This window comes from Tripterygium wilfordii, chromosome 20 (genome assembly GCF_013401445.1).
Source record: "Tripterygium wilfordii isolate XIE 37 chromosome 20, ASM1340144v1, whole genome shotgun sequence".
Classification (NCBI taxonomy): Eukaryota; Viridiplantae; Streptophyta; class Magnoliopsida; order Celastrales; family Celastraceae; genus Tripterygium; species Tripterygium wilfordii.
Genome location: NC_052251.1, coordinates 3,668,535 through 3,694,261, shown reverse-complemented (window position 1 = coordinate 3,694,261; position 25,727 = coordinate 3,668,535). Strand labels below are relative to the sequence as shown.

The 25,727-nt window shown below is 36.3% G+C and overlaps 3 protein-coding genes across 3 annotated transcripts; 2 read left to right on the top strand and 1 right to left on the bottom strand.

Moving 5' to 3' along the window:
* Window positions 1–14,463: 14,463 nt before the first annotated feature.
* Window positions 14,464–15,086, bottom strand: LOC119986870. Its single transcript, XM_038831563.1, has 2 exons — window positions 15,039–15,086; window positions 14,464–14,874 (listed from the first exon to the last, which is right to left on the bottom strand). The coding sequence occupies exons 1-2, from the start codon at window positions 15,084–15,086 to the stop codon at window positions 14,464–14,466; spliced, it is 459 nt and encodes a 152-aa protein (XP_038687491.1).
* Window positions 15,087–16,021: 935 nt separating this feature from the next.
* Window positions 16,022–17,705, top strand: LOC119986869. The gene is made up of 3 exons (XM_038831562.1): window positions 16,022–16,032; window positions 16,414–16,639; window positions 17,265–17,705. Exons 1-3 carry the CDS (start codon window positions 16,022–16,024, stop codon window positions 17,703–17,705), a joined length of 678 nt encoding a protein of 225 aa, XP_038687490.1.
* Window positions 17,706–23,123: 5,418 nt separating this feature from the next.
* On the top strand, window positions 23,124–23,971 carry LOC119987520 (probable E3 ubiquitin-protein ligase RHC1A). Its single transcript, XM_038832449.1, has one exon. The coding sequence runs from the start codon at window positions 23,164–23,166 to the stop codon at window positions 23,833–23,835; it is 672 nt and encodes a 223-aa protein (XP_038688377.1). The 5' UTR covers window positions 23,124–23,163; the 3' UTR covers window positions 23,836–23,971.
* The last annotated feature ends 1,756 nt before the right edge of the window (window positions 23,972–25,727 follow it).

Genomic DNA, 25,727 nt, shown 5'->3' with positions numbered 1-25,727 from the left:
AGAGTATGGGGACATATGATATTATCAAAATATCCCTACCAATAAAAGTTGGACACATGGCACTATATGACAGCAATGCCAAGACCAGTCAGTAGCCGAAGTCCCCATTTTGGTAGGATCGAAGTGCATATCGAAGTGGCTACTTCGGTATGATCAAGAAGAGGTCGAGCTATGGCATTGGAGGCACTACTTCTATCATTCATCGAAATAAGATATTTGGATCGCGTGGTAAGAAGGTCATGACTGACTTCCTAGTACACTCCTCCCTGCAACGTGGTTCGTCCCAGGTAGTAAGGTTCGGCCAGACCTTACTAAGGTCAGATCTACCAAGGAAGAGTCCGAACAGGACACTAACTCCCAAGCAGAGTCTTACTCCCCTTTGGAGAGGGATATAAAGGAAATTTACCCTCCGAAAAACCCTCTAGCAAACCAATGAAAGAGAGTCTGACTCTTATTACAACTCAAACTGCTTAGGCGCATACAAAAAGGGGACCTCCATTCTCAGGTAAGCATTCTAACTTTGGCACTTTGAATTACTTACTAAGCAAGAGGCACCACCCGAAGCAACGAATCATCCTCCAAAGTTTAGTACCATACTGACTTGAGCGTTGGAGAGGTCCCCCAGAGCACACCCTCGGGGCCCTACCGTAGCTTACGTTTACTCCCTGTGCAGGAAGGAAGGAAGTGCACACTCACTAGGAAGGAAGGAATTCAGTTATTCCAGCTCGATTTGACTTGACTGATTTGCCAGATAGGAGGGACCTATTTTGGACATCATCGCATACATTATTGAACGTTATACTAAAAATTATATATAGGTTGTGTTTATATATAGGTTGTTTGGATTAAATTTTAAATATTCTTTTTAACTATTTAAAATTTAAAAAACAAAGATTAAAAGAAAAGAAAGAAATCGTTGAAAAATTTTGAGAATTAAAATTTGCATTTTATTTATTTAGGATTATACTCTTTTCTTAAATTGAATTTATATTATTTGATTAATTATTTTTAATTGATTTAAGTGCACATGTCAAACAATTAGGCATTCAAAAATTACATTTGTCTTTTATTTTATTTTATTAATCTTGTTATTTCATTACCATTTGTTTACATACTCCAACATCATCAACAAGGCCTTCTTTGTAACAAATGATTGATATATATTTTCATATATTTGTTTGAAATCCGTGATTTGTATATTATTACGCATGTTCATAGATTTATTCAGTCTGCCATGCCGATTTAACCCAGGAACATCGGAACAATGCATTAATCGTATAATTAGAATTTAGAACCATACCCGCACAGAGGACAACACTGATCACAAGGGACATGTTGCTTCTCTAAATTGCCTCTTGTAGGGATGATATCATTACAAGCACGCCATATAAAAATCTTTATTTTCGGCGGAAGTTTCTGGGAGGAAAGCCAATTCCACCATTTTTTCATTCCATCATTTGACGAAGAAGGCCCTATACATTTTAATTCCATTGCTAAATGATAGGCACTTTTAACAGAATATTTACCTTTGTTATCATAATGGCAACAAAATCTATCTTCAAGCCTTCTACTAGGATGTGGTATGCTAAGGATTGATTCTGCCTCAAATTGCAAAAAATTCGTGTGAACTATCCCTTCATCCCACTTCCCATCATGGCATAATAAATCAGATACTCTACTATCTTGGTGGAGAGACAAGAGTGATACCACTTTGAATGATCTAGGGGGAGGTAACCATCTATCCCTGTAGATATTAATCTGCTCTCTAGTCCGCAGAACCCAACGAGTCCCTTTCTTCAGAAGGTCCCTCCTCCACAAGAGACTACACCAAGTATAAGATGGATTTTTCCCTCTGTCAGCATGCCATATATCACCTATATCTATCCCGTAGGATCTTTGCCACTAAAGAGTTTGGTTGATGAAGAAGCAGCCAAACGTGTTTACCAAGCAGGCCTGATTAAAACTAAATATATTTCTGAAGCCCATCATTCCTTTCCCTTTCGGCTCACACAACTTAAACCATCTCCTCCAATGAATTTTTCTGTGTTCGTTCAAACCACCCAACCAATATCTAGCTCAAGCCCCTTGTATATCATGACAAACACTAGTCGGAAGTCTAAAACAAAAAAGAACAATACGTAGGGATAGCCTGGATCATAGATTTGATAAGCACTTCTCTACCCCCATGAAGAATCTACTCTCTTTCCACCCATTCAGCTTCTCTAGAATTCAATCTCGTATATACCCAAATTGTACCCTCCTATTTCTCATAGCAACCATAGGAAAACCAAGGTAAAAATCATGTTGATGAACCAATGAAGTCTCAAAAATAGTGTGAACCATATTTATCATTCTTGGAGGAGTATTTGGGATGAATGAAATGGCACTTTTTTGTGTTATTAATAAGTTGTCCTTATGCTCTTTCATATAAATTGAGACAATACTTAACTTGGTTACAATCAGCAGCTTTAGCCCAATAAAATATCAAGTTGTCATCGACAAAGAACAAATGGGACAATGATGGACTGGCACGGACTACCTTAATCCTTCTAATACGCCCACTATTTCTTGCATGGGAAAGCAAAGAAGAAAGACCTTGGGCATAGATAACAAAAAGATACGGCAAAAAAGGGTGCCCTGTCTAATATCTTATGATGGAGTAATGGAACCAAAAACATACTGACTAACCAAAAAAGAGTACGAGGCTGAGTGAATGCAACTCATAACCAACCTACACCAATTATTAGAAAAACTTAGCCGGATCATAACTGCTTCCAAGAAATCCCATTCCACCCTATTATACACTTTGCTCAAATCTAGCTTTAAGGCTATATATCCCAATTGTCCCCCTTGAGGTTTTGCAACCAATGCATACATTCAAAGGCTGTCAAAACATTATCGGTGATCAACCTCCCTGGGATAAAGGCACCCTAAAGCTCGACAATAGCAACATCTACAATAATCTTGAATTTGTCTGTAATAGTTCGAGAAACTATCTCATACACCACATTACATAAAGAGATGGGCCGGAAATCCGTTAACCTTTTTGGCTCCTTAACTTTTTGAATTTGGGTGATGAGAGTTCGATTCCAATCTTTAATCTCTCCACCAGCATTTAAAATATCTGGAATTGCCTCTATGATTGCTCTTTTAATCGCCTCCCAATATCTCTGATAAAACAGGGCTGACATACCATCAATACCCGAAGCTTTTGTTGGATGCATATCTCATAGAGCTTTATGAACCTCCTCCTTTGTGAATGGCTTATACAGTTGAGAATTCATTTCAGAAGAAACCCGTGGATCAATATACAGGACCATACTCTATGTCAGCTCTCAAAGGCCTTGCAGACTCAAATAGATATTCAAAATAATTTTTCACAATTTGAGACAGCTCCTCCTTATCTGTGCACCATTCTACAGCATTGTTCTCCAGACTGATAATTGTATTGCGAATTCTCCTCTCGGATGCCTTAGAGTGAGAAATATTTGTGTTTCTATCACCATGAGCCATTCAATTAGTCCGCAACCTCTGCTTCCAGTGAATCTCTTCCCTCTTATAAAGGTGCTCAAGAGTATTCTCCAACTCAGTAATAGAGCTAACTTTATTTTGATAGGCATAATTCATTCCCAAACCATCCAATTTGGAAGAGATTTTTTTAATGGACTGACTGATGTTTCCAAACTTCTCTTTCCCTCATATTTTTAGAGCATCAGCACACCTACTCAACCTCTTATTAATCCCAATAGAGCCCCTACTACTGCCAACAATCGCCCAAGCCTCCTCCACCACCTTGCTACTATCCTCCTCTACTGCCCATATTTCCTTAAAGTGAAATATACCTTTCTTCCTCTTAGATCTTCCCCCAATCCCCCCACTTCATGTAATACTATTTTAATTGGTCAATGATCTAAATGGTGGAACTCCAGATTGTAATATCTCGTCGATGGGTACTCTGATCGCCAATTAAAAGTAGCACAAAAATGATCCAGCCACTCCTGAATAAATCCTTCCTCCAATTGCTTGTTAACCCATCCAAATCAATTTTTACCCACAGGTAAGTCCCCAAGATCTCCATACCCCCAAAACCTTTGTAAATCGGCTCATCGAGTTTATATTTTCTCCTCATCCAGCAAAATTTCATTAAAATCTTCATTAACTAACCAGGGAAGGTGACAGAGATCCTCCATCCTACTAAGCCTCTCCAATAAATCCCAAGATTGGTTTTGAAAATATAATATGAGGTTCCCATAAAAGCCTATGAACCTCCAAGTCTTATTTTCATCTGAAATAATCGCATCAATATGACCCTGCAAACATGATTTGACTGAAACATGAATTGGGCCTATCTAGAATAGTAAAAGGCCTCTTCGCATGCCCTCACATTCCCTAACAAACATTTCATCAAAACCCAATTTAGCTCTGAAACTGTAACATTAAGACGAAATCAGCTTAGTCTCATATAAGAAAAGTAAAGTGGGTCCTTCTGTCGACACTAATCGACTCAGTTCTCTGAATTCCTGATGGTTCCTAAGCCCCTGGACATTCCAGCATGTGCAATTCATGGCTCCTAAGAGCGTTGGAGTCCAGCCGCCATAGATCCTGAGGTTATTTGTCGGTCCACCATCACAGTCTTATTATCAACACTTTCTGAATTTCCATGTTGAATCCATTTTGCCCCATCTATATCATGATATGTGGTTCGTTTAGAGTCTGCAATATGTTACATCATTACTAAGTTTGAACTCGCTAATTGTTGCTCCCCTCTTGCTCTGCGTTTCCATGTATCCTTCTTCATAGAGTAGCTTCTTGACTTGGTTTTGAGGTCATCTCCTGCTGTTTCTGAGTGCTAATTCTCTGTAGTTTCTTCCATCCTCTTATGAACATTAACTGCTGAAAATACCACCGCCTCTTTTGTCCTAATCTAGGACTGTAATTCTCAGCTTCTCTACTCTCTCAATGTCTCTTTAACTCCATCCGAAAAGGTGGATCTTTCCCCTATAGGCTTATGCAAACCATCCGTGACATTATCATTATGAGCTAGAATTAATTATGGCATCTCTACACTATAAGACTTGGTGTCTAAAATAGATTTCTCAATAGTGAGAGAATGTGAATGAGAGAGGCTTGGTCTACCCACCATCTGACCCACTGGTCTTGCCCTTAGCCATACTCCAAAAGGGATCTTCTCCCTATTACCCTACAAGTCTCCAAATGAGCCCTTATCACACTCCTGATCAGCATGCCTAATTGGCCCGTACTTAAAGCAAAACGTTGATAGTCGTTCATGGCGAAACTTTACAAACCTTTCCTCCTAACCTAGGTTAGCCATGGCTCTGCGAGGAAGACATCGGTCTCGTTGAAAGCATACTCTAACCCGTAGGCATTTATGCCATCTATGACTATCCTCATTTGTATCCACACGTAACACCTCCCCAATCCTCTATCCCGACTTCTCTCCCACTCCAGTAGTCATTCGCCCAATTGGCATGGTATGTATTTGTACCCAGAGAGACACAAACTCAAACTTCATATCTTTAATCGACTCATTTGTAGAAAATAGGGGAAGGGCCACCAGATGATTATCAAACGTCCATGGCTCCATGGCCATACACTTTTTCTTCCTCCTCGTATCCTTAAATTCAAGGATAAATAGCCTCTGATCAATCTTTCTCAAAGAGAGAGAGTTATCCTTCCAAATCTTCCCAATTGATACTCGAAGCACATTGGCGGCCACATTTTTAGGGCTAAACACCCTCCCCAGTAAACACCTACCACTGCACTCATTAGGGAAGGAAGCAATATCCTCGGCCAAATCAGCTACCACCTTCTCAGTTTATGTAAGAGACATACCTTACAACCGTTTCTCCACCTCTTCACCCATACTGAAGAACCTCGAACCCAATCTCTAACGGTTGCCATCGACTTACTCCTCCACCAGTATATACGTAAACCATCTACTTCGAAATAATCGGATCCCTATCCTATTTATTACTACTGTCGCCGCCCTATGCTTGCCCTAGACAACCACTCGCAACCCTAACAAAGATGAGAGACCCACTCTCCGAAAGAAAACGAGAGACAACTATATTTATATATATGTTCTTACAGGCTAAATATAACTACCATACAAATCAAATGAATTGACCTATAAATCTAAATTTTTTAACTTTAAAATATTGTATATATATAGATTAGTATATGCATGTATCAAATCTTCAATAATGATTTTAAAAATTGATATGATTACTAGAATCCAAACTAAATTAATTTGCTTTTAGATGTAAATATGCCTGCACTTAAAGCTTGATAATTACAAATTAACAACTGCATTAATTACAGTGAATTATCAAGAAATGAGTGAAAAGATAGATTTTTGGCTTCATCGATCAACCTTGCTACATGACTAATAATTTCAAATGAAGGAGAATTGAAATATTATGTGACTCCGCTGCATGCGAGAACTTCATCTTATATCGTTTTGTTCTCTTCATCCATCAAAAGAAAACCTCATTTATTTTTTCTCTCTCTATTCCAATAATTTGAAGCTTTGCATATATTTCATATATAGGGTTAAATTCAGAATCAATCAACAATTCCTATCGTGGCTATAAAATACAAAAATAAAATCAACCAATACATGCGAGTGTGTGATCAATTATTATCAAGAAGTCGTGATATTAGATTCTTTATCTAGTATATATATATGAGTTAAATGTTTGGATACACATGTGATTGGGCTATTTGGCTGTCCAATATCTATTAAATGGAAATATATTACAAGTGGTTATGCACATTTAGTATATGGCTCTAACTTTTCATCTTAACACATATTGGGAATGGATCTCACAAAGAGTTTGTTAGAAATTTAAGTCCACTCACATAAACAATATTATCCGTTTTGGGTTATTCGGTTCCTGTGGATATATCGAGCTCACACGACTTTATTATTCTTAGGCCGTCTCATTTAATGATACTTAGACATTAGGAAAAAGGCCTTGTTGATGGAGAGGGAGTGAGACTGTACTTATAAACCACATCACTTGGGTAAACTCAAGTGATGTGGGACATTTTAACAAGCCTTGATACTCCCTGCACTTGTGGGCTGGATTATGTCAGACCCAACAAGTGAACAGGTGGAGACCCGTCCAACTGAACTGAGACTATGCTCTAATATCATGTTAGAAATTCTAGTCCACTCACATCAACAATATTATCCGCTTTGGGTTATCCGGTTCCCGTCGGACGACTTCCCTTTGGACTATATAGGTCTTTCCACCAATGGCCTCAATTAAATGGTAACAATACTCAATGTTAGAACGTAGAGTGGGTGTATGGAATAAATAATAGAACTCGCTTTGAGTCACGTTCCATTGTAGTTTCCCTTAAGACAATATTTACGCTCACCATTTGTGTGCAAAATGGTTCAACATATTTGTCTCTAGAATACAATGGAATCCATAATTTAAGCTTTTAATATTCAATTGCGGTTTGCATTTTTGAAATCAAATCAGAAAACTTTTAAAGATTTGCAATATTAGAAGGAAGGAGTTGACAGGGAATTGACTAAATTGCATGGATGTAATGGTTTAATAGCTATCAGCTGAGTTCTATTGGGTCCTAACTCTCTTTGATCCTTTTTGTTTTGTCTTTTGTATACTAATTGGATTCTCGTTGTTCTTCTACCACAAGTATGGATGTATGGATTTAATGAATATACTAATTGGTTCGGTTTTTCAATTTTCGATTTTAGAGTTTTGATATTTTCAATTTGGTTTCTAAAAAAGAGATTCGGCATGAAACCGAAATAATTAATATTTGTTAATAAATTGTATTTTATATATATGTGTGTGTTAGTGTGTTAGTGTTACTGTTATATATATACATATACAGAAATTCTCCTATGTGAATCAACTTTGTAAACTTTAAAACCAATGATTGTAATAAAAACAACAAAAGTGGGGACCACATATTTACTGTGAGACCCATCGCATCTGTGGTTAAAAAAAAATTTACAAAGTTTGTTCTCATTTTTGATTCACATAGGAGAATTTTTGTATATATATATATATAATATAACAGTAACACATAATAATTAACTTCGACAATCATGCATCCGTATACTAAATGTTTTTAAATTTTGAAAAGACTTGTTCCATGCTAACATAATATAATATAATTTTGAAATATTTTCTCGTATGGTAAATAATTTAATTTTATATAATTTCCTTTTCTTACCTAATTCAAACAATAAACTATTACCCAAAATACCACACAATACATATTAGAAGGGGTTTAGAATTTCTAATTGGAAGAATTGATTATTAATCCACTCTGAGAGACTAGTAGAGCAGGATTTGGGGGGTTTCGTAATTCCTTACAATTTATAATTCCAATACAATGATGGAGAAAAAATCAGACAGATTTTAAAAATAAAAAATAAAAATATGATGTGATGTGGCACACTTCTCAAGCTATTGGATTCAAATCATAGATTTTATAATTTTAAACGAATTTCGAAACTCTCAAATCCAATAGAGTACGGCCGGCAGGGCCATTGAAGTTTGACCAAAATCTAAAAGAGTGGTGGAGTGTATGTCTCTTCGAATCAAATTAACCAAATTAATTAACAAAAACAAATGTTTTTATTTTTTGTGGTTTAGAATCTTTAGATGTCATTGTTATTTATTTTAAAAGACACAGCTTGGATGGCTGATGAAGTGGTCACTTTTTGTATGAGAAAGGTTGGTTGATGAAGACAAAACGAAATCAGCGTTTTCTGATTTGACCCGGGAACCACCCACCTTTGACCTTTAGACGTATGAATTTGACTGGTTGGTAGCAGAAAATAAAATAAATATAAATTGTGGAAGGATTTACTTTTCAAATATTATTCTTAATTGGGTAAATCAAACATAATTCGTGAATAATCAATACCATGTACCATATTATTCTCTAACATATAATTGCCATTTTTCCATGATAAGTATTGAACGCTCATTTAGGCTTATCTAGCTAAGACTAAGGAACGAACCGAATTCACGTGTCTTAGTGGAACCGGAATTAAGGAAACCAATTGTCTATTGTCATGAACAATGTTTAGAGGATTGATTGGTTGTTATAGTTCTTTAGATCGTAATGAGTTATTAGCCTTGGGCTAACGATTGCAAACTGAAGGATTAATTCATTGTTAATAATATTTGTTGGCACCGCGAACGAACAAACCAACATATTTAAGAAATAACCAACCCTTGAATTGGAACCATAATTGTGTGTTAATTAATTGAATACTTGATATGATTGCTAGGTGAAATCATTACCCTAGGCTTCTCTCATCTCGGTGACAAAATTCTGAATTTTGCTTCTTTGTTAGTTTAGGTTACTTACATCAATCATTCTCCCATTCTCTTGTTCTCATTCAATTCTCATTCATTAAGTTAGGTACAACAATTAAATTAACTTGTCTATGTGGGATCGACTTCGTACTTGGATACACTGTGCTATTCGTAGACTCTTGTGCACTTACGATAATCATTACATCAGTTTTCCAGCCTTGACCTTGCTCGATGAGCTTCTTCTTCAGGCCGGAAGCTCAGAGTAGTCTCTCCTCCTCGACCTTGAGAGGGGGAGCCGATTCGATTACCTCCTCATCGAGCTCGTATTGGTCCTCAATGTCTGACATGTGTGCTGCTTAAGAACATGAGAGTCGATTTGCAATTTCGTTTATGAGTTTTTTTCAAAGATTAATTTGTTTCATATCATCGTCATTGTTCTTCAATATCTTTAGAAGTTACAGAAGAAATTGATGATGCAATTGACGGTGCCGGAATCGTGAGGCAAACAACCACAGGAGAGGAAGATGGGAAAGAAGAGGAGAGGTAAAAAAGATGGGCAATCTGGTTAGTTCAATAAAAATCAAGAGTAGAAATGAAAAATTATTGCAAAAGTGTCTCAAAATTGTCGTAAATGGGACAATTTAAGAAATTATCATATATTGTTTTAAAAATGTCTAGGTTTTTGGAACACAAAATTGGCGTTTGGTTGGTCAGAACAATTTATGGTGGAAAAACAATAAATGGTGCACAAAAATCATGCACCAAACGGATTCTTAGTAATACAATTTTAACAATTTGATTGCTTGTAATGATAATTCAATACAATAAATCAAACGGGGTCTTAATTCATAGGAGCACATGAAAAGATTCTTTTCAAGTATTTACTTTTCATGTCACGTGTTTTAGGTGCTCTCCTCGCTACATTTTTTTTAACTAGGTGAGTACAATGGCTTAAAATTTCTAGTATACACAGGACAACCATACATATATAATTCTTAAAATTCTAATATATAATGATCAAAAATTTGTCATAAAACAAAAAATAAAAAAACTATCTGTACTTTTAATTTTTTTTAAATATATTCATTTTTTTCCATCATATTAGTAAAGGGTAGAGCTTAAATTGAATTATTATTAAAAAATTCTAATATTCTATTATTTATTTAGAGAAAAATGATTCTAATTAAAATATTTTTATTATTTAGTAATTGTCGTTTAGCATAATTAATATATAGGTTTTTTTGGTGATCAGTTCATTAAAGGAACTTGATGACCAATTAAGTACATTTGACAAATTTAAGTGAAATAAAATTTTTGTGACAAGTTTACCCTTATTTAAGAATTAATAATATATCTATTTTGTCTCTCTCGCCTCTCTCCTATTTATCTCTCCTCTCCCACGTTTTCTCTCTCTTTCTAGATTAATGTTACTTTCTGAATTCACATGAATAAATTCAGAGAATTTCATCTGTAGAGAAAAAAAAAACAGTGCAAATTTGAATTTAATACGAATCAATTTAGAGGAAATCTGAATTTCATAACAACCAGCTGCAACAGATGATTTTCAATCAGAGGGAATCTCAATTTTTCTAAATTTTGAACAACAAACAACCAACAACCACCTGCAATCAGAGAATTTCTCAAAATCAACCAAAAACTCATAAGATTTCTCAAAATTAACTAGAAAATACTGAGAATTTGGTCATATCTACCATAAAATTAAGAGGATTTCTGAAAATCAAACATAAAGAATGTGTTTGGAAATTAGTTTTCTTTTTTAATTTCTAAAAAGGATTTTGAAAACAAAAAAGGCCCATTTTGTTGTGCCCAAACTCATTGTTGTTGACCAAGCCCATTCTAAAAGGGCTCATTGTTGTTGACCAAGCCCATTCTAAAATACCCATTTAGAAACAAAAATATGGTTCAAAATGACCCAATGCGGGTTGACGCCAGATCTCCAGCCTTTGATTGCCGTTTCAGACGGTCAAGGCATGGAATGTGGAGTGCTCTGATCGAGCAACCTTTTTGGTGTAGTGGCAACCGCTGATGACTCATTTAGCATATGGATCGCGCGTTTGAAGATACTATGGTCGTGGCCTTGCAAAGGAATTTTCGGCGACCATGGTGACTTTTGAGTTTTGACGGCTACGCTTGGTAGAAAATGGATGGTGGAAGTATAGAGCTTTATTTCGTTGGTCCGGTGCTCCATTTCGATGGTCGGACGACGATGTGCTGTGGGGGAGACGGTGACGGGCATGGAGATAGAGTAGAGAGATAAGGGAAGTTCATTTTATTTACCAAATTATCACCGGTCTTTGACTTGTTTACAATTATGCCACCAATCTTTGACCCAAAATTTTAGAAAACATAATTTTGTTGTTTTGGTTTTTTTATTTTTGAAAACAAAAAGTAGTTTTCAATTCCTTCAATGCAACAAATTCATGTGTGGAACTCATCGACGATACTCGAATTGACACATCCGTCATCCGCCTCACTAACAATCCAATAAATTATCTTTTGGCCACGCGTACTATCCGACAAGGATCGATACGAAGCAGAGTTCGAATTCTTCAACCCTGTCCTCGTCTTCAACTTAATTCTTATTCTCCGTGTTACTATGTATTTCTTTATGAGCCTACAATTGATTAGGAATCGAATGACGCATATATTTCTGCAAAACACTTGTAAATGTAAAACCAAGTTAAAATACGATAAAAAAACTATATTGGTTAAGTATTAGAACACAATAAAAAAATATATTGGTTAAGTATTAGAACACAATAAAAAAATATATTGGTTAAGTATTAGAACACCCTAACTAAAAAGGTAGTTTTTGACAAGGTATAAAAAGATTGACAAATAAAGGCTCTGTTTGGCAGGGCGGAAAATTAGATTTTCAATGCTAACGGAAATGCTGTGGGAAATATGCTGAGCTTAAAGCTGTGAAATATGCTATGAGGTGTTTGGCGCACATATAAGCTGACGCTAGCGGTTATGCTGTGAAGTGTTTGGTGCACAATAAAACTAACGCTAGCGGTTATACTGTTTAATTAATAATACAAATATTTAATTATTGTTGAAATGATTTTCATCTTATAGTCTTAACAATTTTATTAATTTTATTTTTTGTTTTAGTCAAACAAATATATAATCGCTCTTTTAAATTAATTTATATAATTTTTTAAATTTAAACAAAATTACTAATTTAACATTAACACAATTCATGTATCATATATAATTATACATTAAAATAATATTAATGTATCATATTACAATCTCACAACTCCAAATAGTTAAAACTTAAATAATATTACATATGCCCACAATATCAATTACGCTCCCTCCGACGGACAAGCTTGTTTGCAATAAGATCCCGGACACGCATCATTGTTTGGTCATCACGCAGATCCGAATCCCTTACAGTAGGACTGTTCCTAGGACCTTCTTCATATGCACAACTTGGTTCTTCATCGATTTCCGTGAACTCATCATCATTTGTGACCCTTAATCGAATATAATTGTGAAGTGCCATGCACGCTATCACAATATCCACTTGAATCGGGAACGGGAATGACCGCATATTTCTCAGAATCGGCCACCTATTCTTTGTTACCCCAAAAGTTCTTTTTATGACATTTCGAAGTGATGAGTGTGCATGATTGAATACCTCCTGAGGTCCTGATGCTCTGCGGCTATTTTCAAATTGAGACGAATGATATCTTTCACCTCTATATGGGGCAAGAAAACCAATCCTGTTAGGATATCCTGATCTACTAGATAATTCTTTCCTGCAACAATTAAAAAAATTAAAATAAAATTATATCTGCTTCAAACAACTATATAGTAGTTCGAGTTTTTTTTACCGGGAGATGGATGCGGAAAGTGTAACGATTCATCTGTAATTGCATCCTGAAATATCTGTGCATCATGTGCAGATCCCTCCCACCCAGCCAATACAAAAATGTACAACATGTCAAAGTCGCACGCGGTCATCACATTCTGTGTAGTGAATCCTTTCCTCCCTATGAACCGACCTCTCTCATCCTTGGGAATAACGGCTGGAATATGAGTACCATCAATAGCACCAATGCAGTCCCTAAGTGGCCTGTATTTAGGGTCATTCATAATCCTAGCAGGTACTGTATCAAAAGGTACTGTATCGAATTGGTTCTCCCTCGGTTTGATAAAGTCCATGGACATTAGGTAGACGCTATGCAAAACCTCCTTGAAAATCCGGCTAATTATTTCGCCGGAATGCTGAAAGCATTCTTGTAACAATCTATTACTAGCACCCTGCCCCAAAGTTAAGAGGAACATACCAACCATTTCTGGAATTTGAATGTTATTCATGGTCGGTAACATGTACTTGTCCCTTAGTTCTGTGCATAGCTCTTTAAAAATTTCTTTCTTCATCTTGAAAAGTTGAGAACATCTAACTGGGTGTCCTCTCAAAATTTCTGCCACCCAATCAGCACCTTGTAAAGCTGATGTCCTACACGCAACCCTATCAATATATGCTCCACGCCGATTGTAATAGTACATGGCAGCTACTATAGCACTCACAACGACTACAAACCGCGCTATCCATTCATTTTCTGCACGTCTATTGTCATCACCATCCATGTTAATAGTGTTCAATCCTGAGCACAATTGACAAATAAAGTTCAAAATACATCCATTTTACTTAACTAAAACATTATGCAACATTCCATAAACATAATACATCATATAACCACTAGCATACATTCCATAATATAAAACATCAACTTGGAAAAAAAACTAGTGGTTAATATGCGTGTTTTTCATCCCATATTGGTAACCACAACAAAACTGTTCAACCAAGATTCAGAATTCACAAACCGCCCAAGTTGTTCCCCTTCTGATATTGATCAAACTTCCTCGCTTTAAAAGGCAATCGCAGTGCATCATCACAGTCGATAAAGAATTCACTGTTCATGTTGTCCCGCACCAAATCCACTCCAAATAGGTACAACTCCGAACTCATTTGCTGTTCATGTAACATTTTCTTTAGAATTGCAGCTATTCCATACTGGCTATGCCTTCCGCCATATCCCATACTTGACCCATGTGAAGGTGAATTCAATTTCCCAACCACGCTTTGCACAACTTATACCAGCTCAACAATTGTATCATCCTTGGTAGTGGCTTGCTTCTTGCGAATCCTGCTTCCACTCATACGAGATGACCTTTTCCCCAAGCTACCACTTGTAGGTGTTGGAGTCACTGACCGAACTCTTGGAGGGGAAGTAGCTGTAGAGAAAACCTCATCATGTTTTTCATCCACCACTCGTACTGGGCTGTTATCCAGGTTCAAGTCATGCAAGGGTGGCTCAGGCACATATGGATCATCATCAAACCACGTATCCAAATCATCTGAATCCTCGTGAGATGAATGTATCACACCACTTGAAGGTATCTTTCGATATGCACCAGTAGCATAAGTACCTACAAAACAAAACTCAAGTTCTTGTTTGAACTTGAATCCATGTTTGCGAAACTTGGCATACTCCTTGTTTTTCTGTAAATATTATAGACATCATTATTGAGCATATAATGGAAATTGAAAGAATGGTATAATAATAACAAAGGAAATATACTGTATTGAATACTCACATTAATAGAATAACAAAGGAAAGATACTGTATTGAATGCTCAAATTAATAGAATAAATTGCAATCATACACACGTAGAGAATTGGAAATTATGACTGGGTTTGGCAGTGCGTTTCATTAGTGCGTTTTGTGTTACGGTTACACTCAACGGGCCAAATGTGTTTGGTTGTGCAGCCCATTGCGTTTTAGCCAGTAGACTTCGTGACCACGTTCCAACCCACGTACATCTTTACGGTTACACTCGCTGCTACAACTCAGCACCACGACAGGATTCGCGACCAGCTCAACTGAAATCAGGTGAGCTCAATTTAGCCAATCAATTTCTTCTCCCCTCTTGTTGTTCGGGATGTGAGGGTTAGGGATTTCGGCCAAACCATGTCTCATTTCTCTTATCATTCCTTTCTCGCGCAGCTAGAGTTTTCCCTGCTTGCTTGGTTATCGGTTGAAATTAGCGCCTAAGATTCTTACATCTTCGAAGGTAAACACACTACTTCCCCGATTTTAATTTGTTTGAACCATTGCCATAAATCAGAGAAGCTTTGATTCACATGATTCCCTTTGAGTTATTGAGATGAAACCCATTTAGGTATTGTTGATATTCGTATTGTTGACCGAGATTAAGTTTTGCTTGATTTTCAACTTGGGGATATTTTATCTGGATGTTATTGTTTTGATTGATTCAATCATACGATTTGGAGGTTTTATTGGTATCATGCAAATCATTTGTCAAAATTATCTTATTGTGAGATTGAAGGGCATCAATGTCTGCTTTCAGTTAATAAAATATCAAACTGTCTTGCTTGCATACCTAAAGCCTTAGTTAGATGCATTTTCAGGAACTGTCTAAATTTTTTTTTTCCAATTTAAAGCTCTTTTCTAAGGCCTTCACTTGTACTACATTATTATGCACAACCTCTTCATCACATCTGTCAATTGTGGCTGTTTGGGAGGGAAGGCCATGTAAAGATACATAATATGATGAACAATTTCTTAAACTATTTGTGGGTTTTCCTTGGGGGATTTAAGGAATGATTGCGGTTCTAAGAGACAGGGATGGATGATAGGTGTGTATGTATATGTATATACATAAGATATTCAGAGTAATTCTATATGTTCATTTTAATACTTTTTGTTCTTATTTATGTGGCAATAGAATGTGTTTATCAAGTTTGTTCGTACTTGTTTCTGTTCTGTTCTTAAAGATTATCTTTAGGAACCTTTGTGTGTCAATATAATTAGGGTTTTTATGGTTCAATTATTATACATTTGTGTGCCTTAGCATATAAATTTCTGTCTAAGTTTAAAAAATGGGCCTTGCCACGTAGTATGAGTCATACCACACCTCCTGCACCATCAACCCCTGTTTCAGACAAGACCAATTGAGACTCTGCCCAAACCAAAGTATTTGTTGATCTTTGTGTCGAACAAGTAAATGAATTACGTAGGCCTGGTTCACACTTCACCAAAGAAGGTTGGCAGAAGATAGTTGCTGGCTTTTTTGAGAAAAAAGGGAAGCGATATGATCAACCAAAATTTAAGAACAAATGGGACATACTGAAGAAGGAGTACAAATTGTGGAAGAAATTGCGTCTTCATGACACTGGGACTGGATGGGAAAATGTCCGTAACACTATTCTTGCTGACAATGACTGGTGGGAGAGAAGAATTAAGGTAAATCTATCAATTTTGTCAATTTCTTGCTACATGTTAATTTTAATGCCACTATCTCAAAAATAGATCAATTATCTTAAAGTTTTATCATTGTTTAGGACACTTTGAATGTATATAGGTTGCTATGTGAAGTTGTAGTCAATTTATACAATCTGTTAAGCATGTGAAAGATACACTATCTGATGTTTATGTACCCGGACTATACCTTATGTTCTTATAATCAAACTGATATGCATTACCTGGACCTTATGTGAATCAATTTTTGGATATACATGTGGAATGATGAGGCAATGTTTGACCTTTCACTAGGACACTTTATGACTTTTATTTCAATATTTGTCTCAATGTTTGTGTTTATGCATATACATATGTCTATCAATACTTGATTCAACACCTTATGTTCTTATAATCAAACTGATATGCATTAACTGGACCTTATGTGAATCAATTTTCGGTTATACATGTGGAATAATGAGGCAATGTTTGACCTTTTACTAGACACTTTATGACTTTTATTTCAATGTTTGTGTTTATGCATACACATATGTATATCAATACTTGATTCGACACCTATACTTTAATAAGCATTATAATAAATAATATCATTCTAATACATTTCAAGAAGACAAAAAGGTTGCCAAGTTTCGAATCCAAGGACCAGAAAACCTTGAGCAATTGGAGGCACTATGGTCAATTTGCCACTGGTGAATTTGCAATGTTTGCAGGTGCATCAAACCAAAATGCAGTCCAAACTAATGAAGAATTGCTAAGGACCAGCGTCGGTGACAATGTGCATTCTATCCATCTCGGCCCTGATGCTTCTAGTGATCTAGAGTTTGACGTAAACATTGAGCAGAGTAATGAAGTGACTAGCTCCCCCACACCGACACATCGTCAAGTTAGGAGGAGATCAGCCAAATCAGGGACAAGTGAGAAGAAGAAGCGTAGGGCATCTGCGTCTGATTATCGCGAAGACATTAGCAAGTCCTTAGGCAATCTTGTGTCCGCAGTGAGCAGCCGGACAAATGCAATTGCCAGTCGCCCTATTTCATCTACAAAAGCTTAAATAGCTGAGTGTATGAGAATTTTGGAGGAAATTCCAGAGACTGCCGAGATAGGAGATTTGCTATTGTTTGCTCTCAAGCTGTTTCAGAACAAAGATCATCGTGAGTACTTCACTGTAATGTTACGCAGGGACTGGCAGCTTGCGTGGTTGAAGATGATGTACGCGGACGCAACCGGGGTTGATGGTAAAATAAAAAATTTGAATTTTCACTTAGTATATGTTTAGACTTTTATATGATTTAAATTTGGGACATTGTTAAAATCCGTAGATTTTGACATTTGTTTTTCATTTCAATTCAATAATTGTATTTGCTATGTTTATTTGGGATTGAACTTAAGTTTTTTAATGTTTGGCCTTACCTATAATGGTTTGGGCAAGCTTCTGCTATAATCTCTATATAGTCAATATAGTATAAGTAGTTTTTAACAACAATTTAATTTAATTTGCTTTAACAAGATATGGATATCTATGCCGATGAAAATAAGGAGTTTATTATGGAAGAACTAGCGGCTATTATGGGGGTGGCAATTGTAGCGGCTGGTGAGGCAATGTTGCATATTTCACGTACACCTTGTTTGACATCATGTTACATAGGCCATATGTACATGATGGACTTGTTACGTGGTAATAGGAAAAAATGTTTGTCTATGTTGAGGATGGATAGGAGGGTGTTCACGGAATTGTGCAGTGAATTGAGCACGAGGTATGGCATCGAACCATCTCGTCAACTAAGTGTAAAAGAGATAGTCGGGATGTTTGTTTACACCTGTAGGAAATGGTGTCGGCAATCGGAATGTGCAGGATAGATTCCAACATTCTGGGGACACAGTCCATCGCTAGTCTCATAATGTATTAAGCAGTTTGATTCGGATGTCAGACGATATTATCAGACCAAGGGATCCAACATATTTGACAGTCCCGAAGTACATAGAAGAAAACGACAGATATTTTCCATACTTTAGGGATTGCATCGGGACAATTGATGGTACGCATATTCATGCCTCAGTCCCGAATGATGATCGAACAAGATTCATTGGGCGAAAAGGCGTGACCACGCAGAATGTGATGGCGGCATGTGACTTCGATATGATATTCACATATGTGTGTGCAGGTTGGGAGGGATCGGCGCATGATTCGTGAATTTTTAGTACGGTTCTCTCTAATGGAAACTCAAAGTTTCCCCACCCTCCCCTAGGTAACGCATATGAACATATTTATTATAAACTACTTTGTTAATTCAAATTTCGTTAGTAAGTAACATTAACTGTCTCAATATGTTATAGGAAAATATTACTTGGTTGATTCAGGATATCCAAATCAAAGTGGATATCTAGCACCATGTAGGGGACAGAGATACCATCTAGAGGTATTCCGAAATGGTCCCGATATATCGACGCTATGGGAAGCCTTTAATCATGCTCACTCATCTCTCCGCTCAGTTATTGAGCGCACATTTGGTGTGCTAAAAAATAAGTGGCACATTTTATCAACAATGCCTCCTTACTCATTTCGCACTCAAGTGAAGATCGTGGTTGCCTGCGCAGTTTTACATAATTTCATAAGATTGCGCGCATTGGATGACCCAGACTTCACTGCATATAGTGATGATGACGACACTGTTCATGACTCAGGCATGGAAGCCAGTACCAGCGAAGTTGGAGCGAGTACTTCGGAGTACCAACCATTCATTGGCGAGGACCTAGAGATGGCAGCTATCCGCGATATGATTGCGGCTGAAGTGTTTGCATCGTATTAGATTACTTTTTTTCCTGAATTATCGAACATCATCCAATGATGTAAAGTACTTTATGTTAAACTACTAAGCAATGTAAACATTTTGTTAATTTATATTAATATTATTAATTATCTAATGAAACATTTAAATTAATATTATTAATTATCTACTATAACATTTAAATTAAAATTATTAATTAAAATTAATATTATTAATTATCTAATATTATTAATTTATATTAATATTATTAGTGATTTATATACGCAAAACGCGAAATTACGGTTGACAGCACCTCACCACAGTTTTGAAAGTGATGAGCCAAACAGCTTCTGCGTTTCAACTCACCACACAGCACCACAGTTTTATAACTCACAGCACCACACCGCACTTCACAACACTCCCAAACAGCACCTATATAAATCAACAATGTTTACCTTAATTCTTTCCTCCCACCACTCATTTGATGCATCAATTGTACCCAACTCAGCATTCCATCCAGTACCAGTATCCTTAGCCATCATTTTCGTCCACAATGTCCAATCCTTTCTAAGGGCATCCCATCTGTTTTTCAAAGCTGTCTTTGGCCAGATGAATTTGGTCTTTGCATTAAATTTGACAATAAGATCCTCCCATTCTATCTTCGGGATGCGACTACCGGCTACCCTCTTAGCAGATTCCATTAAATCATAACACAACTCAACTAGGACTGCAGTGGATTTGTCATCCCATCTAACCTTATCATACTCCCCCCCTTCAATTGAGCCAACTTTTTGTTTTCCTTTTCGTGACATCTATGAACACATAATATTAACAGTATGCATGTGCCAAATAACAAAAAAAATGACATGAACAAATCAATAAACTGAAAATTTGATGGTTTGGACAAAGAATGTAATGAAATTTTCTACAGAGAAGGAAGAGCTATTTCGCTATGCAGTAAAATATTTATGGTCCTGCAAATACATATTTAACCAAAGTTATCCCTAAACAACACAAAACAATAGAAATATTTTGATCATTATCCACCACTAATCCTTATATTAGCTCTTCCATAACTATTTGAACCAAATAATAGTCATAAACAATGAATATGCATTTTAATAAACTGTTTGCAATACCAAAAGGTGGGCATTTCTAGTGAGCTAAACAACAAATAACAGATGCTTCTTACCAAAGCAATAACCAAGCATGCAATACATATATTACCAATCAATTACGAAGTAAACAATACTTCCAGAACAAACCTCCCATAGCAGAGCCACATCTGTGGTTGCAAAATACAAATCTAAAAACAAGGCACAGAATGTTTCATGTACCAATCAAAACTGGGTTTCTCAATTACAATGTACATGGAACAGGAAATGAGTAACACAGGCTTTACAAGCAGATCTCTTGCCTAGGGTTCTTTCTATGCATGCATAACCCTAATAAACTCAAAATGGCCACAGATGAAGTAATTTTAGAAATCAATTGCAGTTTTCATACTGAGATAAACATTATGGGATAACAGCTATAATCAATTCCAGTATGAGATTACCAGAAACGAAAATCGAATTCGATTGAAGAAAAGATAATCGGGAAGCTTACCTTACTCGCAAAGAGGTAATCGACCAGACTTTCTTCAGAATATGAAACCGAACTCGGTAATAAGCTCGAGGCTTGCTAAGATGGAGATCGTCGATTGACTAGATCGAATGAGCTGAAAAAGATGGACATCGGCTGGGTGTAGAGAGAGAAGAGTGTAATAACTCGCTGAGAATTTTTTTTTATTTACCGCCTTTGAAGAAAGCGGAAGCATCTAATAAGCTCCTATTTGGAGCTTATTAGATGCTAACGGATCCACTGCCATTTTGGCAGCGGATTTGCTACCACCGCTCTATTGTTTGGCAGAGCATCGGATGTCGGCGTTCCGCTAAGCGGAAACGCTGCGTCTTATGCTCTGCCAAACAAGAAGAAAATGTTTCATTGAATACTGAATGAGTTTATTATGTAATATTATCAAAACATGACAATTTGAAGGAAAAAAAAAATAATTGTAATCATTTTATCAAAGTTATGGATATGGTTAAATGTTTGTTGGTGCATATCAGCCATTGGTAATTTCAAGCATTAATGGCGAGTTTTGGTGTGTTGATTCGGTGAGCGGCACGTGTTGAGGAACTTCTCATGTAATGCTTGCATGTAATGACATGGCTTGGTTATGAGACACATCTGGCATTTTGTTGTGTATGACAACAAGTAATCAAAATTGGTTCAACGAAAAAGATAAAATCACATATCTCAGTTATCTTAATTGTTAAGGTGTATACACATAATTTAATGTATATATGGTGCTCATCACATACACATTCAATTTTGTACATACACCTCAGCAATTAGGATAACTGGGATCCGTAACATTTATGTTGGTTCAATTCCTTCATTTAGTCACTCCCTCCCCAACAAGTAACCAAGATCATATCTGCCAATCGCATGGAAGATCCACCTCTAATTTTAACAAGAGAGATTGAAGATTTTGGGAATTGTTGTCCCGCATTGAAAGATGTAGGGAGTAATGTCTTATTTATAAGGATAAGTCCAGTCCTTAACCATCAAAAAGGCATTTTCCTAGGCTTAAGTGGGTTGGGCTTAGCCCACTTCTTTGAGCCTAAGGAGAAACAAAGTCGTACAAGCCCGATGTATTCTCGAGAACCAGACAATCAAAAACGGATAATATTGTTGGGGTGTGGATTTACAACAGGAAGCCACTATGTACAAATCATGGCATGGAACGTATGTAAGATCCACCTCTAATTTTAATAGACATTAATATATGGAATATCAAATCATATCATTGGAGGCTTGGATTCGGATGGAAAAGATCGAATCGTAAAAGGTGAAGAATCACTCCAAGCCCATGGAAAGTCAACCATTGTGTCAATCAAAAAAACAAGGGGAATGCACAAGCAGAATTGCATACAAGAATCCAGTTGTGTGCCACCAGGGGAGTGGGGGCACTTACCCCCATTGACTTTTGAAAAATACGGCTAATGTATATAGAAGATACATATATGCCTCTATTGAATTTCAACTTTGCCCCACTAAATTTTTTTTAAATTACAACTAAGGTTTAAAACTCTCTCTTACATCTCTCATGTGATTGGTTTGTATCAATTTTTTACATACATTGTTTACTCTTACTCACACTAGTATTTGTAAAACAGTGTGATTATGTAAAATAACAAATCTTATAAATAAGTAGTTGCATTCAATATATTGGACCCAATTTATTTTTTAATAGGGTATATATGTTTAGTTATAAGGGCCCCTAGCCAAAGCATTTCAGGCCTTAATTCATCCAGTTCAACTCGTAAAGAACACTTGTAATAAACTAATAATAAAGATGTAATGTTTTATTACTTGAAATTATTATTAGTGATTATCTTCGTGTCATATAAAACCTAAAAAAAAAAATCCAAGGTCAGCAAACCCCCACTACTTAGTTGTGCCCCCAATCATTTCGAATCCTCGGTGCCACAAGAATTCATTTATATATATATATATATATAAAAGAATAATACTTATATATATAAAAGAATAATACTATGACTCCTATATAATTCCAAGTCCAATACCAATTTGGACAAATTCACCGCCATATATATATATATATAACTAACTGAACACAAAGTAATTCAATTAACTAGCTCCATTGATATCATAATTCTCGGATCAATCGTCAATATGCCATCAATTCCAACCCTCAAAGATGGTGATGATCATGAGAAGCAATGGTGGGAACCATGTGATCCTTCAACAATCGACCGTGAGCTGCTCAAAGACAATGAAATCTACGTTCGTTTCGATGTCCTAATCGCGCAAGACCAAGAACGTCGTTCATCGTGTTTTCGTGTCGATGCGAAGAAGCTCTTCTTGTATCCAATCGTCGCAGCCCAATTAGCCTCCAACGCCAACATACCTCCACACTACGTTACTGAGGAACTAAAGCAAGAGGTTTTCAACTCCATTCATTCGATCGGGGGAAGGAGAAGCGGGGCCAAGTTTCTTATGCACTTTGGTGAAGGAGAAGCTGAGTTGGGAGATCATGGCGTACGTCCTGCGAGCAATCGATCGATCAATAGATTGGAGAAGATGGCGAAGGATGAGATGGAAGGATTGGCGGCAGGTTCGGGGAATTATTCGTGTTCGATATGTTTGGATGAGTTATGGAATGGGTTGGAAGGTCGGCGGATGCCGTGCAAGCATGCGTTTCATTCGAGTTGTATTGTGAAGTGGCTGAAGAAGAGTAATATGTGTCCCTTGTGCCGGTATGAGATGCCTAAGGCTAGGAATTATTTTTGCCCAACATGTCGTACTCCCTTTTCCTTGGGCATTATTTTGGGTATTTACTATTAGGGATTGTTTGTATTTCGGATTTAGGATTTGTTTCCTTTGATTTCTTGAGGCAGTTGGAGTCTTGGAGATTAGGGATTAGTTGCATGTTTCTTTTCTCTCTTTTTTTTATGATAAAAGAAGAATTGATGAGTTCTTATATTAGGTCATGTTTCTTGCTAATGGGACAAACAACTTAATGGTACATATGCATGACAAATATCTACTTAATTGAATAATTGATCAATTTCTCATTCACCTGATATTGGTTTTTGTAATATACATACTCAACCGTGGAGCCGTCTCAAAAGACATGTGAGTCCCACACTTAATTGTGCCCAAAGTAGGTCCATTACAAACCAATATCCAACACATTAGTCTGTCTCACACCCTAGAAGTCAAGGCTCCATAAAATTAGGGGTCTGGGTAATTGTATTAGACCTATGGGCTGGACTTGGGCCAAAAAAGTTATTATCTAAATATCGGCCAAGTTTGGATTTGGCATCTTAAATTTGAGCTCGGCCCGATGTAATTATTCTTAGAGAAATTTTATCTACACACCACTAATCAACTGTCTTTACACCAAAAAGTTATAAATCTACACACAAAATTATAGTTAAAGACGATTATACCCTTGATTTGTAAGATATTGGAATTTTTATTGTTAAGTTTAGATAGACAACTTAATTTATTAACTACTGCTTCAATTGGCCTCCCAATATTTTAAGGAACGAATCATCCCACTATTGGTACGTATAGTGATACTAGGGATGGGGGCATGCACTCTTGACTTACCTTGGGGAGACATTCAATGACTTAGTCGGAGTCTGCCACTATGATAAGCAATTACTTCCTATGGATAAGGCAGTTTAGTCAGGACAATCAGAAGAGAGTTCATCACTTAATTCTTTGAAGTCGGCCAACCCGCTCTTAGACTTAGAGAAGATCCGGTCTTCATGGAATAGAGTTTAGTTAGGAGTATGAGCCTATGACAACATACTATGTCGATATAATGTCGAAAAAACGGCATGTCATGTCGTTTATTTACCCGTAAAATGGTACAATGTGTCGTTTAAAGACCAAAAAAAGGGAAAGACGTGTCGTCTATAAGACAAAAAAACAGCACAATGTTTTGGATCGTACAAAAAACTATAACAATCCTAAAATACTTACCTCTTCACCATAATCATTCTTTTCATTGTCAACAATGTTGTTTTCGAGATGTTATAATTGATTTGTATTTGTATAATCCTTATGTAACTCATCATCTTCCATCTGATTTCACAATGAAATCGACGTTTCTTAGCATGAAAACTAACTCTTTTTTCTAGAATTTTGGTGTAAACTTAATAGTGTCTAATAAAATATATAAAAATCATTTATTTTAAAATTTTAGTTTAAAGATTAATATAACATTGTACACAACGATATTTATATAAACTATAAAAAAAATTAAAAAGTGATGCAAAGAATAAAAATAGTATAGTTTAGTTAGAGTGTGTTTGGATTGAGGGATTTGGGGGGAAGGGAAGAGAAGGGAGGGGAGGGGGAGAGAAGGGAAGGGAGGGGAAGGGGGATTATTTTTCCCTCTCCCATGTTTGGATAGATAAAAAAAGGAAGGAAGAAAAATTTGTTTAATTTACTAATTTATCCTTATTTTTATGTTAAAATATTATGTACAAGGGTAAAATAGATATTTAACTTACAAATGACTTAATTAGTAATCCCTTCCCTCCAAATGACTCCATTTTGGAGAGAAAGAATTTTAACAAAAATTTAATGAAATCTTCCTTCCAAATCCCCTCAAATCCCTCCCCTTAATTTTTAATAAACTATCCAAACAAGGGAATTGGAAGGAAACTCTATTTCCCTTCCTTTCCCTTCCCTCCAAATCCCTCAATCCAAACACACTCTTA

What these genes read in the sequence shown, in the direction of transcription:
- LOC119986869 (XM_038831562.1), top strand. An exon ending in GGTGGGAGAGAAGAATTAAG is followed by an intron (nt 16,640 to 17,264) that starts GTAAATCTATCA and finishes CATTTCAAGAAG; the next exon opens with ACAAAAAGGTTGCCAAGTTT.
- LOC119987520 (XM_038832449.1), top strand. Translation starts at nt 23,164, where the DNA reads ATGCCATCAATTCCAACCCTCAAAGATGGTGATGATCATGAGAAGCAA.
- LOC119986870 (XM_038831563.1), bottom strand. Translation starts at nt 15,086, where the DNA reads ATGAAACGCACTGCCAAACCCAGTCATAATTTCCAATTCTCTACGTGT. An exon ending in ATTTCCAATTCTCTACGTGT is followed by an intron (nt 14,875 to 15,038) that starts GTATGATTGCAA and finishes TAATATTTACAG; the next exon opens with AAAAACAAGGAGTATGCCAA.